This window comes from Camelus ferus, chromosome 31, assembly GCF_009834535.1.
Source record: "Camelus ferus isolate YT-003-E chromosome 31, BCGSAC_Cfer_1.0, whole genome shotgun sequence".
NCBI lineage: Eukaryota > Metazoa > Chordata > Mammalia > Artiodactyla > Camelidae > Camelus > Camelus ferus.
Window position 1 is genome coordinate 2869728 of NC_045726.1, and position 19214 is coordinate 2888941.

The 19214-nt window shown below is 38.1% G+C and overlaps 1 protein-coding gene across 1 annotated transcript in view; it reads left to right on the top strand.

Moving 5' to 3' along the window:
* Positions 1-1682: 1682 nt before the first annotated feature.
* LOC116660726 overlaps positions 1683-19214 on the top strand; it is a 38190-nt gene continuing 20658 nt past the window's right edge. The window contains exons 1-2 of the mRNA XM_032470826.1: positions 1683-1986; positions 6588-6789. Coding sequence (XP_032326717.1) covers positions 1683-1986; positions 6588-6789 — 506 coding nt within the window. The remainder of the gene's footprint in view (positions 1987-6587; positions 6790-19214) is intronic.

Consider the following 19214-nt stretch of genomic DNA (forward strand, 5'->3'; position numbering starts at 1 on the left):
CAATTTTCTTGATTCTCTTGTTTCTTTTTACTGTCAGTGTGAAACAACTTTATCATTGTCTGAATTTCACTGTTTGCTCACCAAAATGATGCTCTCACAAGCTTACTGAGGTTCAAAGTCAGTTCTTAAAAAAAAATGAACATACATACAGAACAGAAACAGACTCATAGACATAGAATACAAACTTGTGGTTGCCAAGGGGGAGGGGGGTGGGAAGGGACATACTGGGAGTTCAAAATTTTATTTTTAACATACACCAGTTAATTAGTTCATTGTTGACAGTAAGATAGATGTTTACGTTCGATTAAAAAACAAAACATGTACAGTATGTCTATCTAGCTCACCTAATTTTAAATTTCACAACTACACAGGTACTCCTTCCCTCCCATGCCACCAAGAAGCAAACAATACAAAATTATAGCTAATAGAAAGTGTAATTTTAAAATAGTTTTAAAACATAGTCCAAAACTGCTTCTGCACTCCTCCTTCCCCAGTTGGAGAATACTGTCAATGATGTAAAGTACAGAAAAGGAACAAATGGGATATGAAATTGACCAGCACAATTTTTAGCAACAGTTTCAAAACAAATTTCAGTGGTTTAAGAAAACATCAATAACTGCCTAAAATATATTATTTTTCACTGTGCTAAGGTATAAAATTTCATAAATCTAAAATCAGTGTAAATGTAACAATTAGCTGAAATATAAACTAGAAAACGCAGGCTTCCAATGTACAATAAATATATTAATAATCAGTAACTTTTTATAGTTTATATTCAACTTCCAAAACTGACTAAATGTGGTTAAAGTATCTGCCATTAACATAATCTAATCTCAAAATATATCCATACTCTCTCTTATGTACCATATTAGAGGGAAAAAAGCATGTTTAAATAAAAAATGAAATCCACAAAATGAAAACTATCAAATTAAAACACACCACTTCATTACTACAGTTTCAAGAGCCTATAGGTAGGTACTAAGCACAACTCTAAAAGATATGGCCCCCTTCACAAGCACATTCGATTTCAAATAGCAAGGACAGTAATTAAAATATTAATACTAAAATGTCACTCTTTAAATAATCCATGCTTTACTAGTTAGTTCTGACCTCAAATATACCAACATACTTCCCCAACACTAAAAGCATTAAAGCTCTTACCCTGACATCTGTACATAATAAAAAAGGAATTAAAAGACACAATTTTTCATTAAAATGAATGTAAATGGTATTACCTTGAAAGTATCAAACACAATATACCCTGAAGCCTTTCATTTTAGCGCCTACAGAATTGAAACTTCGTTTTATTATGCGAGGATTGCACTGAAATATAAGACACTATTCTACAATCTCGTTTCAACAATGATTAGGAAAATGAAAGATCATAGGTACTCAGACTTTCAAGTAACAAAACTTAGCCCTTTAAACTTCACAAACTTTTAATGGTCAAATTCCTAAAACCTCAGTGTTAATATCTGTACTCATAGGAAACCAAAATTGTATCCAGTATGAGGCAGCAGTTGAACAGCTAATCTAAGATGGGACTTTTTCTTCAATCAGCTTCCACCTTGTTCTGCGCTTTTATTTTGCACCGCAGTTTTTCACTCAAATAGAGAAAGACAAGACTCACTCAGGTAGGAGGGGTCCGGTCCTCCTCCGCCCGCTTCAAGGCGAGTCGGGGGATGGGATCTGCTGCATCCAGGACCCCACGCGAGCCATCGGGCACCCAGGGGGACGCGGCCTCCACCGGGGCTCCTCTCCTGGCTCCCGCGGGACCCCGCACCGCCCGCCGCCCCCGCCCAGCCCGGCCCCCGAGCGCGCGCGGCAGACGAGCGGGCACGGCCGCCGCCCCGCCGGCCGCCGGGACCCTGCCTGCTCCCTGCTCCCCGCTGCGCTCCGCGGCGGAGCCCGGCGGCCGACAGGCGGCGCTGCGGCGCCTCCCACACAGCCGCCCGGCCGTCGGCTGCAGACGGAGGCGCAGCGCGGGTCAGGGCGGGAGAGCAGGCGGCCGGGCCGGGGGCTGGCTGTGGAGACGGCCACCTGCTCCCGAAGCTCGACGCCCCGCCCGCCTTCAGCAGTTCTTAAAGTGAAAGCCTGATGGCAATAAATTCTGTCAGCTTTTTTTTTTTTTGACTTTTTAAAACGCATTTAATATTCTTGTAAATGGCTAGTCCTTAAAGTTTTGGCAACACCTGACCCCCTCCCAGCCCCTGCCTCCATGTTTTTCCTTTTTTAAAAAAATTACTATGCTGTACAGCATAGTACAGCATAGTAATTCATCATTTTTACAGACTGTACTCTATTCAAAGCTATAATAAATAAATGGCTATACTTTCCTCTGCTGTGCAATGTCACCTTGTTAGATGTCTGTTTTATACATTGTAGTGCGTGTCTTTTAATGGTGTACCCCTAATTTGCCTCCCACCCTTCCCTCTCCCCACTGGTAACCACTAGTTTGTTTTCTACATCTGTGAGTCTGTTTCTGTTTTGCATATACACTCATTTGTATTATTTTTCACATCCCACAGATAAATGATATCACACAGTACTTGTCTTTCTCGGTCTGACTTATTTCTCTAAGCATACTATTCTCTAGGCCCACCCACATTGCTGCAAATGGCAGAGTTTCATTCTTTTATAGGACTAAGTAATATTACTTTATGTATATATTTACATGTACATACACCACGTCTTCTCTATCAATTCAGGTGTTGATACGGAGTTGTGTTGCTTCCATGTCTTGGCTATTGTAAATAGTGTTGCTATAAACATTGGGGTGCACGTGTCTTTTCAAATTGGAGTTTTTGATTTTTCAGATACAAACACAGGAATCAAATTGCTGGATCGTATGATAGCTGTAGTTTTAGTTTTGTGAGAAACCCCTATACTGTTTTTCATAGTGGCTACGCCAATTTACATTCCCACCAAAAGGATAGAAGGGTTCAAAAGCTATACTTCGAAAGTCTTTAGTTTGCATTCACTTTAAAAAATTACTATGTAGATAATTCTGGTTGACATTTTTCCTTCAGCTCTGCAGAGATGTTATTGTACTTTCTCCTAGTTTTTATAATTTCTAGCAATGTTTGCTTCCAATCCTAATTTTTGTTGCTCTATATGTAGTGTTTCATTTTTTCACTAATTGCCTACAAGTTTTTCTCTTTATACTTGGTTTTTATTGCTAGTCTGTGAGGTACATGGCCATATTTCTCTTCTCTTTGTTCTGCTTGGGGTTCAGTGAGCTTTTGATCTGACATTTGTTTGCCTTTCATTACTTTTAGAAAATTCCTGGCCATTTTCCCTTCAAATATGTTTTCCCCTTTCTTCTTTACTTCTTCTATTTTGATTTTTCCACTTACCTACAATAAACCTTTAGACACTGTCCTGTGGGATGTTCTCAGCTATTGAATGCTCAGTTGTCATTTTTTTCTGTTTGTCTTTGATTTCCATGTGGTTAACTGGTATTGCTCTATCTCAGGTTCTCTGATTCTTTCCACCAATTTGCCCACTTCTTTTTTAGTTCATTCCATTAAAATAATTCTTAACCACTGATACTGTGCTTTACTTTTATAGGATTTTCATTTAGCTCTAAAAGTAGTTGCCATTTCATTTCTTATATGTTCATGTGTGTTCTTCACCTTCCCACTAGATCCTTCAACATAGTAATAATAGCTGATTTTAAATCCCTGCCCTGTCTGATTGTTCCAACATTTGGTCTATCTCTGATTTTGGTTCTGTTCCTCATCTTATCTCATTATGATTCATAGTTTTAACATGTTCTGTTTCTGTTTTTCTGCTTGACTCCATTTTTATTGTATGCTTGGCATTGTAAAAAAGTAGATACTGAGATAATAATTTATGTTTGAAAATTTTCAGTTAGAATGTGGGGGGCACTGATCCAATGCAGCTGTACCCCACCTGGCTGGGCTCTGTTGTTGCTGCAGCTACATCAAGCAGACAAAAAGCTTCCCATTCCTCCGATTGGAATTCCTGCCATGGCATTGCTCTGAGTGGCAGGTCTGAGGATTTCCTGAGTATTCCTGTTCCACCCTCAACTGTTAGCAGACCTGCTGACCTGTCTTACAGACAGTCTCTCTCTGTGCCCTTGACCTATTTCAATGGTAGACTGCTGCTTTTGTTACTTAATGCAAAGCTTTGTTGAGTGCCTATGGGGCTCCTAGGTTCTCCAGGTCTTCCTGCTGCCCCTCAAACCTTGGGAAGTCTGGTCAGCCTGTCCAGCCAAGGATGTCACATCTCTCCTTCCTGACATCAGTTTGACTTATGAGCACTTGATGGGGGCCAGTGGGACATTTTCTATGAGTATGTGTGGATTCCTCTTATGTCAAGGTTTCTCAAGATTCTAGCCATCACTCAGTCTTCAAGAAATTCATTAACATTTTATTTAATTTATTCTAAAAATTCTAATAATTTACTAATTGTCAACAAGTTTATATTGCTTCTCAAAGGCGATTTGGACCCTTTGGAATTCAGTTTATATTCCTACCTTGTGACATAACCCGTGGTGGATTTTTAAAAGCATGATTTTATACATTATTTGGTCCTTGTTTTTCAGATTGTGACAATATTTTCTTGAGGCATTTTGGATTCTTAGCAATTTGGAACACAGATCTCATTTCTTTTGACTAGTCAGTCTAGCTTTACCAGTTTCACAAAGTACTAGCATTTTGGATGCTTTGATCCCATTACTGTATATTGGTTTTCTGTTTCATTAAGTATGCTTTCATTTTTATTTTGGTTTATTCTACTTTGTCTGTATTTGTATCACGTGTAGAGATTGATATTTAGCTTATTTTTAACTTTAATTCTTTACTAGCATGTGGCTCTGGGGACATGAATTTCATTGAAATTAGTGATTTGGCTGCATCCTGAAAGTTTGATGTATGGTATTATCAGTATTGTTCATTTTAAAATATTTTATAATTTTCAGAATAAAATTTTCTCTGACCTATAGGTTATATATATATATATATATATATATATATATATATATATATATAAATTTCTAGTTATGTTTTTATCATCATTTTTAAACATTGTATTATGATGAATCCATACACTTGGCTTGACTTTAATTCTTGAAGTTGAAAAAATGTTTTCTACAGTGTTTGATCAGTTATCAGATGAAACCCCAGTCTTGGCCAACATCCTGCTCACAGCATTGTGAGTGACATTGAAGCTAAAGGCCTGGCTCAACAATGTTCCAATTCTTGACCCATAGAAATTCTGAGATAATGAATGTTTGTTGCTTTAGCTGCAAGTTTTGTGATAGCTTCTTATCTAGCAATATATAACTAATAAGTGGGCTTTTAAAAAACATAGCTTCTCAAGTTCCAGTCCTATGTGATTCTTTAAGTTTGGGATGTTAACCAGAATATGTGGAGGTTTTTTTTTAACTCTCTGTGTAACTCTTTTATTACAATCTATATGGATTGTGAATCACTGCTGCTAGGTTGTACCCCTCCCTTCCCCCAAAACTTTTACATTGTTAGCAGAATAATCTTACTAAAACTCACAAATGACTATGCTTTTTGTGTTTTAATCTTCTCAATGACTACACATCACTAATAAAATAAACTTCTGACTAACCAGCAGAGAGCACAACACCCTTAACTCTCTGGCTGCTATGTATGCCCCATATACTCTACTAGTCACCCCACAAAAGGTGTCGTAAACAATATGCAGCTGGTCCTCCTTGTAGACTCTTTCCTGTCTCCACGCATTTGCAACACTTGTTTCAACTTAGAATTTTCATTCTCTAGCCCAGCTCCCATCAAACTGCAAACTGCCCATCTACATAATATAAATAAAAATGTGCCTCCTCTATGAATCACATAACTATTTTGAGACCTATCACCTTGTGACATAATTAATTTTTATAATTTGTCTCTTGAGCAGTAGATTGTGGACCTTTGCATGGCATAGACCCAATTTCATCAATCTTTGTTTACAGCAGTATTGTTAAAAATTAGACATCTGTCATACACAAAGAGCAAACTCATGCCACAAGATTGTTATTCAATGAAATATAGAATAAATTTTTAAAAAATGTGTTCAGCCCTAGTAGTTCATAAAGTGCTATACACACCATCATGTTATTGCCCTTTTTCTTAATATATATATTTTCCTAGTTCAATATTTTATATATCAAATAATATGGTTGATTTTCATTATTGCTTTCAAGTTTTATATTGTATCATTGTTTTCAAATGCCCACCAGTGAGTAACCAGCAATCTAGTAAAGGTTCTTAGGAGATCTGCGAGACCCCAAGAGGGGCATAACTCTTAGGATTAAAGTTAGTGCCTAGTACAATTTTGAAAGTTGTAGCATAGATAAACAAGATTATACTGTATAGCACAGGGAAATATACACAAAACGTTATGGTAGCTCACAGAGAAAAAATGTGACAATGAGCGTGCATATGTCCATGTATGACTGAAAAATTGTGCTGAACACTGGAATTTGACACAACATTGTAAAATGATTATAACTCAATAAAGAATGTTTAAAAAAAAAAGTTAGTGCAAAATAAGGCATTGTCAACCCCTACCCCCAGGCTCCCTGCCCCCAGCGCCCTGCCCTGTGGCCGGTTCCGGAGCCGCTGTGCTGATCATTACGGGCGCGACGGTCCGAACCGAGCCAGCTCCGCGGCAGGGCAGCCAGCGGAGCGGTGACAGCCGGGTCCTGCGTGTCCGGCCGGGCAGCCGCTGCTCCGCACAGCGCCCCGCCTCTGCCCGGGGTTTGCCGAGACAGAGCAAGAGGCTGTGTTTATGGTCAGTAAAAACATTCTGCTGCCCAGGGGAAAGGGTTGGTGGGGAGGAAGATACGCCGGTTCTAAATGTTGTTTGCTCTGTAGGCTGCGTTATTTTGAGTCTTTTAGAGGGATGGTCCCTGGGTGACCCAACTTGAAGAGTTTTCTTAAACTCGCAGGTGGAGGAGACATTTAGTGCAGTTAGTGGATTGTGAGAACAGTGGCAGCCCTGCACCCCCCAGCTGACGTTAAAGTTTGCTAAAAGCATGTAATTTCTTGATTACTCGGGTTGTGAAGATGCCTTTTATTTCCCGTGTATTCCAGGACCAGCTGCATCATTTGTAAAGTGCTTTATTTTAGGTTAGCTTTTTGACTTCCCCGTAGTGTACTTAAAGACCTCAAAGTGTGTTTAAAAGATTTGGATTGAAATTTTCTCCTGAATGCTTTGGATGCTTATAGACTAATTTGATAATTTAGAAAGTATCCGCATATTCCATGTCATGATTGTTGCCTTTCTTTCCTTTGTCCCTTTGACGTCTGACTGCAGAGCCACGCTTAGCTTTGTCCTGTCTTCTGTTTGGTCTGGATGATGCTTTGTAGGTAGACTTCTGCTTTACACTTCGCGGTGTTCATTTCCCAGAGAAACGTTTCAAGTTAGGAGCTTCTAGTAGGCATTTAGTTTAAACTATTGTAGCTGCAGACCCTCTATAGGGCCTTTTCTTTAACGTTTGTATGTATGTTCTACATATGGCTTCTAACAAATCACTTCTCTGTCCGTTTTCACTTTTTGTTAGACACCGATTTCTATGAGGTGGTAAAATAAGAAAAGCCACGTGAGACAGTTTAAACTACTGATAAGTAGTGGTATGTATGACAGCCTTTGTTTTTCAAACGTGAAACAGTAAGAATAGAAACTGGTGTAGCTTGATGATTGAAGAAAAAAGTTAAGTTTACTTTTTATATTCGTGGGCTAAGACCCTTGTTAAACAAAAATTTTCTAAATTCAGAACTCTAGAGTCATCTTAAAAGTATCATTTTGCATTAAACATTGGTTAAAAGGCTACTTAGTTTCTGATGTTTGTTTTAAGCAGAACTTTTTCAAAAAGATTAAGAACTCTTCCATTTTAAAATTAGTGATTAAGATTGTAGCTTTTGGGTACATGGAGATACTTGTAATTTTATTTAACATATAATATTTTTATCTACAAGTCAGAGCTATTTATGGTCCAGTTGGTAAGGAGTTTATATGAGGGTGATGTGCACAATAGAACACATTCAGGTTCTCATATGAGAGGATGGATATGTTTGTGTCCATAAGGAGACACCGTAGTGGATTTTTAGGTACTGAATCCTTTTTCAATCATTCCCCCAACCAATTTGTCAGTCTCTATATTGCATTAGTTTTTCTTGCACTTAATGTGAGGAGGGGGAAGCTGGAAAGGAGAATTAATGTGTTTAGAGTCATAAAACTTAGACTTCCCTAGTGCCTCCATTTCTAGCACGTGCCCCAGCCTGTGCTGTGTTTGTAGGAAGACATCATGAACTTTCTAGAGTTCAGTAAGTGTCTATATAGGCATGTGTTCATGTATATATAAGTGCTTTTCTTTGTTATCTGTAACCACATTAGAAATGTATTGGAGCTGTCATGATTGCATGTAGCCCAATGAACTTTTATGTATGAGTATTACTTTTTAAAAAATATGTTGATGAGTTATTGTCTTTTCTTTTTCTCCTTAAAAAAAATTAATTGGTGTGTATGAGGGGTCAAAAGGTATTTTAACTGTAGCAGTAAATTTAGTCCCATAATGTTTTGGTTTAATGAAACCATACTTTAAATGAACTTTAGATTATGGCATGTTTTTTGCATTGAAAAATCTGGTATAATGCTTTGCTCCACACATTATATAGAAATACATTTTCTGGAATTTTGGCCAAAAGTTATAAAAGTTTCCAAGCTTAAGCTGTTTCACTTCTACCAGCAAGTAAGGGTCTGTGACATTAATAAGAGAAAGAATTTTTTTGTCTTTAGCTTTAAGGGGCTCGGACTCTTCAGCTTTTTAATTTGAGATTGATAATCCAGTTAGCTGTCTCATTTTAAGAAGGCCCATTTCATCCCCTACATTAACAGTACCTTCCCTATGTGCAGGGCCTCTCTGAGTAGCAGGGTTTGAGGGAAGTGGGCATGAAAGCACCTCTCAGTTTTCTGATCTCCTTTTTATAACTTGTTTAAAGTCTTCCAGGGTGTTTATTATGTGGTATCTTTTAAATTATCCTGCAGACTTGCAGGCTGGGGCAGTCAGGGTGAGGGACACTTCTGTGATGTCTGCTGTGTATCTGGTAACTGTGTTCAAAGTGTCACTTTTCAACAATTATGAGAGAGTTCCATTTGAAGAAGCAGGCTTGAAGAAATAATTTTTCTATCATCATGCACCTGCTAAGTGGTGAACTACACATTCAGACCCAAACCGGTTTGATCTCAAAGACTGAGCTTTTTATTCATTGACCCTCATATCTCTTTGAAAGCAGTTTTCATGTTTTAGCCTAAAGGTGGCCTCTGGACTGACCACCTTAGAGATGTGTTTTGTTGATTTGCAGTGTCTTTGAATTTCAACTAGTGATCAGCATTGAAAAATGGAAATTTCTCAATGAGGCTTATGGATTTCTGGATTTTTAGGGATGACTTGAAAATCCAGTCACTGGTAGGCTGTGTTCCCACCTTCTGGGGCAGAGTGGTGGGGCAGTATCTGCCGTTTGTAGATCAGGGGTGTGTGTGCAGTCAGCGTGGTCCCCTCACTCTGGCTGGTGATGTGTGTGGCCTGCGGCACTGAAGTTCTGTTACCTGCCTCAGTCCTCATAGGTGTGTCATTCACGTCTCTGCCCCAGCTTCCCCTTGCATGGATGACTCCAACCTTTAAAAACAAAACGTTTTTTGGACTGTGACCACTTATCCAACTTCTAATATATTGCTTGTCATTCTTAATTTTTTCAGAAGTCCTAAAAATTTGTTAATAAAACCTGTGGTATACATAATAGTTTTTATCCAGTGTTAGCTTATTAGGTATTTTTTAAATCTTTGTTTTTATAATAGTAACAATTTGAAAGTTCTAAAGAATGATGATTATAATTTTTCCACATCTCTTCATCTCAGTGAGCAAATAAAAAAACCACTACTTTTTTACTGGGATGAGACTCACAAAATAGAAATTGATTGAAGATCATATAAATAACTTTTTTCTTTTAAGAATGGGTTATAGAGATATTGCCTCCCACTAGTCAGAATGAGCACCATTAAAAGTCCATGAATGATAAACACTGGGGAGGGTGTGGAGAACAGGAAGCCTCCTGCACTGCTGGTGGGAATGTAGTTTGGTGCAGCCACTATGGAAAAACAGTATGGAGATTCCTTAAAAAACTAAAAATAGGCTTATCATGTGATCCAGCAGTCCCACTCCTGGGCATGTATCCAGAGAGAACTCTTAACTCGAAAGATACATGTGCCCCAGTGTTCATAGCAGCACAATTTACAATAGTCAAGACATGGAAACAACCTAAATGTCCATGGACAGACGACTGGATGATGAAGTTGTGGTACACACACACACACACACACACACACACACACACACAATGGAATACTAGTCAGCCATAAAAAAGAATAAAATAATACCATTTGCAGCACCATGAATGGACCTGGAGATCATCCATTCCAAGTGAAGTAAGCCAGAAAGAGAGAAAAATACCATATGATATCATTTATTTGTTGAATCTAAAAAAGAAAAAGACAGAAGTGAACTTATTTCCAAAACAGAGACAGACTCACAGACATAGAAAACAAACTTATGGTTACCAGGTGGGAAGGGACAAACTGGAGTTTGAGATTTGCAGATACTAATTCCTTTATATAGAACAGATAAACAACAGTTCTCTACTGTATAGTGCAGGGAACTAGATTCAGTATCTTGTGTGGCCTATAATGGAAAAGAATATAAAAAGGTATGTGTGATCCAGATTTATTTAAAATAAATTAATACTAAAAAAAAAAAGTAATGTATGTGTATATATGTATGACTGAGGTATAACTTGGTACACTAGAAATTGACACAACATTGTAAACTGACTGAATGTCAATTTAAAAAGAATGGGTTATAAATATAAACTCTGCTTTCAAAATGAAGACAATGAAATGGAATAATAAATTCAACAATAAGCACTTTTCTAACATTGTTGGTAGATGACGTGTTTGGCAAAGAGAAGATTGCTGTGTAAAAATCTCTGGTACCAGACTTAAATTTTTCGCTGTTTTTGATGGAAGTTTTTCTGAAATGTATTACATATTTATTGTGTCCCTAAAGTGGACTGAGTTTAATCTTTTCTTAAATGGTTGAAGTTTAGTATAAGAACAACTTATTGTTTTGAGCTCTCTTGTAGTTTCTGTTTTTTATTTTTGCATAAACAACTGAATGGGCATTCTAAATTTACACTAGACGATGGTGTTTCTTATTCTTGTATCTAGTTTTAATACTATTTCCAACTTTTTATTTAAATTTCCTGGTTTTCTTGCAAACCTTGAGGATGTCAGCCTTCTGACTAACTGTTTCTAATATATTTTCTGTGGGGAAAGTAATCATCCTTGACATTTGCCTGTAAAGTGGAAAAAATAAGTTCTGAATCTTCTGTGCAGCAAGATACATGAGCTTTAGTCATTTTTTTTTTTTAATACCTGTTTTGGCTGTGTAGAGTTTAGTGTTGAGATTGCCCTGTTACTTTGTAAACAACTGGGATGATGTATTAGTTAAAGTGAGGCAAAGTAGGATGGAGAGAAGAAACTGATGAATAACCAGAAAGACACAGCAAATAAAATGCACATTCCTTAGGCTTCAGGGTAGGTCATTTCTGAGATTTGAATCATGAGTACTCTGGCTCTAAATTAATACACTAGGTTATTGATATTAAACATAGCCTAAAGTGTCTGATTGTAATATGCTCTCCAGAAATGTAAATTATCAGTGAAGAAAAAGTACTTTCTGTATTTAAAGGAAAGATTAAGCAGGAGGTAGATGACAGGGGCTCCGGATGCTGTGTTTTGCTGTTAGTTTGTAGTAAGTCGCTGCTGTGTATTACATTGCAGGTTTGGTGACTATGATTCACATGAAGTGAAGTTTCTTGTTCATCTTTGAATTTTACTACATTCTAATGGTCGGGAAAATTTTGCCAAAGTTAGAGATATATTTTTAGGGTGGCCTAGCTTCAGATGCAGTCTATATGGGGTATCAAAAAATGGAGTTTGTTTACATGGAAAGATTTGGGGGCAGGGCAAGGGCAGTCACTGGCTATAACTGCTAACACAAAGTTTAATGAGAGGCCTATGTGGCCACTAGTTGCAGGAAACAAATTGTAGGTATGAAAGGCTGTGAACAGAGAAACACATGGTGTCTTCAAGTCCGAGCCCCAAGTCGCAGGGCGCTCACTCCGGGCTGCAGGACTTGATTTGTGATTTGTGTTTTCACATGAGCAATTCTGTGACATGCTTGGGCAAACAGCCCCCGGGTTTTTTTAAAGAAGGATATGATTTACTTGAGTGATTGTTACTAATTCTTCTAGCAACTCTGAAGTCTGCTTGTTCTGAATGAAACCCCAGCAGGGCTAGCCCTCACGTAGTTGAGCTGCCCGGCTGCACAGCAGCGGGAGGAAGCCGTGCTCAGGGCGGATGGGAAGCGCGGGGCGCCCCCGCCCCCCCCCCGAGTCAGATCCCCGGGAGGCGGTGACCCTGCCACCCGGCAGCGCGCAGGCCTCGGCTCGGTGCTCGGTGCTCCTGGGGCCAGTCCTGTCCTGGCCGGGCTGCGGCAACAGCAGCGCTGAGACCAGTTCTCAGGGAATGCGGGTTCCTTTTGCTGTTGGGTGAATTCATCCCGAAGCTACTGCAGTTCCAACTCAACAGCGTGCGAACATGCACAGGGAGAGCTCTGCTGTTCAGTCCCCAGACTTTCTGGTGTGCCTGTGACTCTAGGAGTCATGATGCCACAGCCTGGAGGGGGAAGAGAAGTGAAAAACACAGTTTGTCGGAGTAGACAGAAATATCAAGACCTAAAACTGAGCTCCAATTATGTGTTTAGTTGCAGTTGAAATGAGAATTTATTCAGCAGGAAGGACATCAGCCAGCTGGGGAGAGCGTTCTGAGGCAGCAGGGAACGGCATGCAGTCTAGTGAGGGGCGTGCAGGTTTGCCTGCCTGGAATGCGGAATCCAAGGCAGGAAATGAGGGGAGATGCTAACAGGACCATGGTAACTGCGACTCTGATTATTCACGTAACAGGCCACGATAACCGTGAGGCAGAGTATTTGGAATTTTGGTTGGTTGAGCAGTTGGGATATAATACAGTAGGAAATAAATTAGCTGCTTGATGAACTGGATGATTGAGTCCTGGATTAGGGTAGTGATTGTTGAAATAAGAGTAGAACAAGACATTACCTGGAAGAAAAATTGGTAAAACTTGGCAAATGTTTGATGTGAAAGTATCAAAATTTCTTGAGGGCTCACTCTCTGGGTTGAATTTGGACCACAGATGCTGTTGTATTGGAAAGAGTCTGATTTTATAAAACTTTAAGTAACTCAGGATTTGAAGTTGAAAATGTCTAAAATTCGGAATCCAGATAGGAGGTTATAGGTTGGGGTTTGTGTCAAAGTCCGATTTTATCCTACTTGCAAGCTAATACTTTTGTTGGGGGTTGGTTAAAAGTTTGCATGGTCCTTTAGTAACCTGTGCCTAGTCTTTTGGGAAGCTTTGGTCCAGATAGTTGGGAGGTAGAAGTTTGGTGAATTTGGAGAGGAGGGGAGAAATTAGATGTAAAGATACATTATCAATTATATTTCTGCTTTACAGGTATATATTTACTCTCCTTAAGCTGGAATTAGACTCTTCAGATCAAGAATATGCTTGATACCATTGATTATATGTGAATTGTAAAATTCCTGTTTCAGAGACAAGGTGGAGGAAAGTGTGATCTCTGCACTGGAGGCAAATGTATATGTATGATTTGTGAAGCAGAATTACCTTTTCATTTATCTTTTCTTGCATTGATGATGGCAAAGTATACACACATACACATCTTTGAACTTTGAAGTTTGGATTTAGTTTTCAAAAGAACACAGATAGAATCTTATACTTAGGAATTGAGTGGGATATTTATACACTGCTTCTTTTCCTAAGAATTAAGTAGGTTAAGTTTGTAAAAATGGTGAAGGAACTGTAAAGTGCTTTGCAAATATTGTTAAAATTATGTTGTTTCCAGACCTAGTTTCTTTTGGAATCCATCGGTTAGAAAATATGGATAAATAAATGTATTTTTAGAAGTTGAAATACTGGAACATCGTTACCAAACATCATCTAATAGAATTGAAAAATTCCGAATTCCTTCTCAAATACAATTTTATCACTTTTTAATATTCATCTTTCACTCTTTTAAAATGTCTGTTGTTATGAGTTTACATCATAGTATTTATGCAGTTTTGTATCCTTCAAGAAATCAACCTGTATTAAAAAAATGTATACGCAGAGCAGAGCCCACAGCACTTGTAGGTGGCAGAGAGGCGGTTCGGTTGTCGCAGCTGGAGGGGTGCTCCCAGCACCCAGTGCCTAGAGGCCAGCGATGCTGGTAAACAGCTTACATGCTTAGGACAGCCCCTGGCAACAATGAATTATCTGCCCCAAAGGTTTGCAGGGCTGAGATTGAGAAACCCCGCCCTAGCAGAGATTTGTCATTGTTGTCACTGTCTTCTTTGTCTTTTTTGCATTGTTGTTATTTCCCACAGCTTGCTGTCTTCATTGACTACTCAAGTTGCATAAACTTCCTGTATTCTTACCCTGTGAAGCCTCCCTCTTCCAGCGCTCAGGCACTGCCATCAGAACAAGTGGCGTCTGCTTTCCAGGGTTGCCCGTGCTTCTCTTCATCTCTGAGCTTGTGTTTGGGAAGAATATCTGATTCTGTTAATTTATAGCAGTGATGGAATGATGGCCCATGGGGATTATCTCAAAACCAGACCAAACCAGTTGCTTGTTAACCCAGAAGAGCCCTGGATTAGAAGGGTTTTAGTTTCTGTGGGGGAGATTTTTAAGGCACTTAAGCAGCAACTTACTCTGCAAATCTATCTTCACAATTAGTTCTACTCAGCTTGAACTTTTCACAATTTATTTTCTTCAAAATTTTAACTCAGAAGTCCTAAAAAATCTTCATTTCTTTCTCATAACTCCATCCCTCTCTCCCCTTATTTTCGTCTGTAACATTTTTGGCAGAATTGTTTTATTTACACATGCAGATTTCCTGGAAAGAGACAGAGGCAGATGGTTTGAGGTGCAATATGGGAGAAAGGTGAGGTCATGAGGGTGGGTTTATGATATACTTTAGGATGTGGGATAGACAGATATCAACATTGGGGGAGCGACTAGAGCCATTGTGTGTGTGTGTGTGTGTATGTGAGGGTGTGTATGTAAGATGGTTGAAAGTTACAGTCCTTTATGTGGGTCACTAATTTAATACATTCAGTATTAAATCGATGTTTTATGTCCTTTGTGATTGATTTAGTTTATAATTTATAATTTATTATTTCACTGTGAACCAGCTAGCTGTATTACTTTTAATTCTTAGAGACTAGCTTGTCTGAAAAAGTGGGTGGGTTGGAATATGCGTATAACTGTAGACACACGCTCCTATCTTGAACTTTCACTTGTAGCTCTTAGGTGTAGATATTTGTAGAAAATAATTTGACTAGTTTCTAATGAAGAAATAGATAATGTAGCTAGGTTTGAAGTCACATTGTACAAGTTGCTTCTCCAAGACTGCAGCAGTAAAGGCACTTAAGTATGTTGCTGAAACAAGACAAGACTGTTCCTCAAAATCTGCCTTTGTCCTACAAGAGAACAGCTTTGTCAATGGAATTTAGTTCTTTAAGATCAGAGTGAATACATAAATGTTAGAAGCCTTGATCAGCACAGTGTGATGCCTAAGGCATGGTTGATGACTCAAGTTCCTTAGGAAGAAAATATAATTTTATTTTGGGGAAAATGCTCTTGTTATCTGGTTTTTAAATTACACAAGTGAAAAGGCTGTACAGAACACCTCGATTACAAGTGATTTTCCTGAGGAAAGGGAATGTGCCAGGCCTAGATTATTCATACACATCATCTCATATATTGTAATTGAGTTTTTCTGTAAACACAAAGATCTGTGATGTCAAAAGATTTTTGCAGATTTTCTTCCTCTATTCATAAGATTGTCTGATCAACGTTCTTTCATATAAAAGGAAAAGGATTCACTTTGTTTCTTATGTAATATTGCTCTCCCACACAAAGATGGCACTGAGCCACCATCAGTGAGCTGTGCGGATGGTCTCTTCTCCTCTGATGTCAATGACATGTTCATTCTATGTTTTTTGCCCTGTTACATTTAATTTAGATCAGAACAGAAGATCGTAGGCTTTAGATTTAGGAGTTAGGAAGGAAGCTTTTGTTTGCAGGCATTCCTGGGAAGCAAGATGCTGTCTCCTGATGGAACATGAGAAATAACCCTAAGGGCTGGCACTTAGGGCATACTTACTGTATGCCAGGTTTCTGGATGGAGTTGATACACCAAATGCCCAGGTTAGGGTGTATCAACTCACATTCCACAACATCTCTATAAGGCTCTGTTATTCTCATTTTACAAATGAGGGAACAGGATCAGGGAGGGTAAGCTATCCAAGTCAGAAAAGGCCTTTAGCTATTAATTGGGGAAGCCAGGATTTGAATGTGTTCAGTCTGGCTCCAGAATTCATGCTCTTAAAAACTTAACTGCCTCTAAGAAACATATGCTTTAAAAAGTATAATGAGTTTGTTAGATTCTGCCTCTGTATGAAGCTTGGATCATTTTACAATCAGAGCATAATTGAGGCTCTTTGTGCTTAGAGTATTTGAGCCATTTGGCTTTTGGTCGGTCAAGTTCTTTGCAAGGTTTTTGGTTGTTTTTGTTTTTGATGTTAGGAAGTATCTGCAATTAAGGGAGGGTAAGCAGCTTACAGAAACATTTTATGCACAATACCATTTCAGTTTTGTCAGAGATAAATTTATATATGTATTCATTTTTTAAAAGCTGAGGACAGGTAATAAATCTCTGGATGGTGAGATATAGATTCTATCTTTTACAAAATTATCTATTAGAAAAGTAATCCCTTATGTAATTTTGTGATCAAGTACTCACAAAAGACATCAAGGGGAAAAAAAAACATTTTTTAATGGCAGAGTACCTTTAGTAAATACCAGTATCCTGGTGTCTTTCAAAAAAGTTACAGGAAATAAAATGCTTTTCTCAAATTATAAAAAAGAATAGACTTGCTAAGCTCTCCAGTGGCAAGGAGACCAAGTTCTATTTTTTCTGCTTAGAGTCTGCTTGCCATTTTCCTCTTATTCCTGTGTGTGTGTAGGTAAGTGAGTTTTTGGTATAGCTTTACTTCCCCCCCCCAATTTTTCTTTTAACTGTGAAAATTAGTTATCTGTTTTCTCCATATCACAGGTACAATCTAATTATTCTTCTACCAGTTTTAAACATAGGCATTTGCTTGATATACTATGTTTGTTTTTCTCCTAACATTTTATCTTAAAAAGTTTTATATTTTCTAAAAGGTTGGTAGTATATATAGTCCAATGAACATCTGTATACTTTTTACCTAAGTTTACTAATGGTTATCTTTTGCCATGTTTGTTTTCTCTCTCTTAATATATATTGTTTTTTTGTTCTGAACTCCTAATTTCATACCCTTAAATACCTCAGTTTGCATCTTACAAGTTTAAGGGCATTGTCCTTACATAACCAAGAAGATTGTTTTCTCTTTTTAAGTATGGGGATGTTCAAACTTCCCATGGAGCTTGTAGGTACTAGGCACCATGTGAATTTATTTTATGCAGATTTCTGGTGATTACAACTAAGGACTGGAAAGTAAAATGCTTTTTATGTATAGATAATGTCATAGTAGAGAAAAGAGACATTGCCAAATAACTACCCTACAGGATGGAGCGTTTTATATGAGAACGATGGCACAATAAGGCAATAGCCTAGAGTTTGTCACAGCACTATGACCTCTTAGGACAAAGATATTAGTAAGGATGAGCCCGGCTCAAGAAGATGCTAAAGTAGAGGACAGACAAACAAACAAAACCCAGTACTAGTCCAAGTGGAAAGGTATCTGGTACATAGATAAACTTCAGTTATCTAGAAAGTTTCCACAGTGGAACCTGTCATTTTCCTTTGATGTCAGATCACTACCGTCATACTGTACTCTCGGTTAAATGTATTTTGTCTTCATCATTGTCGGGAAACAGATTTGTTTTCTCCATTGTTAAGGACTTTACACGATTAGAGCATCCTCAGTGAGTGTTACATGCTTAAGTAGAAGGGAGAAAAGGAGTTAAAGGTCGGCATCCTTTGAGTCCTTCCTGGTCTGTTCCCTGTGGTTCCTGTTGCCCGGCTTGGGTAATATATCCGAGTGATAAAAGCAGCTCCAGGTCTGTATTCAGGGACTACAATAGAATATTCATTTTTTTCATTGTTCATTGTTTTATTATTTTTATTCCTAGATTTGTAGGTTTGTTTCCCCATTGAGTATTTTTTTATTCCCTATTAATTAAAAAAATTACTTAGGCTGAGTGGGTTAGAATTTTCTCTATAAAAACTTAATTGCTTTTTCTCAACTACTATGTCTTCCTATGGAAAAAAATATTTTTTTAAACACTTAGCAGTTGTCATTCCCTGCAAAATTAGACTAAAGGGAAATGTAGAATGTATTCATGGTTATCTGATTCTATCCAATAAAAGTTGTAAAATTGACTATGTTATTAACATGAAACCTTATTAAAAAAAAAAACCCTTTTCATTTTGGGGCAACTTTAGAATCACAGAATGTTAGTGTTAGAAGGAAGTTTTGTACTCTTGGTTGGGTTACTTAACCTCTCTGTGCCTCATCTTAAGATTAATTGTACTTGTCTTATATGGTTGGTTTGAGGTTTAAATGAGTTAGTATATTCATTGATTAATTAAGCTGTAATTTACTGAATTCTTACCTGCTAGGAACTGTATGCTATTTTAAGCACATTAATTCATTTAATCCATGTAACAATACTATTAGGTACAGATACTGCCATTTCACTTATTTTACAGACAGGGAAAGTGAGGCACAAAGAGGGAGGTAACTTGTCCAAGATCACTCAGCTAGTAAGTGGCAGAGCTGGGATTCTAACCCATGCAGTTTAGTTCTACTTATAAATAAAAGTTAGTGCTTGCTAAACTGTTGAAATATGAAGTAAGACATTGACCATGTACTTCCATGGTTATTGCAAAACTTAGTTGCAACAGCAGTATGACAGTTACAATGCTGTCCAGAAAGTCATGCAAAACGGTGCTGCAAGTTGCATGGGTAATTGCA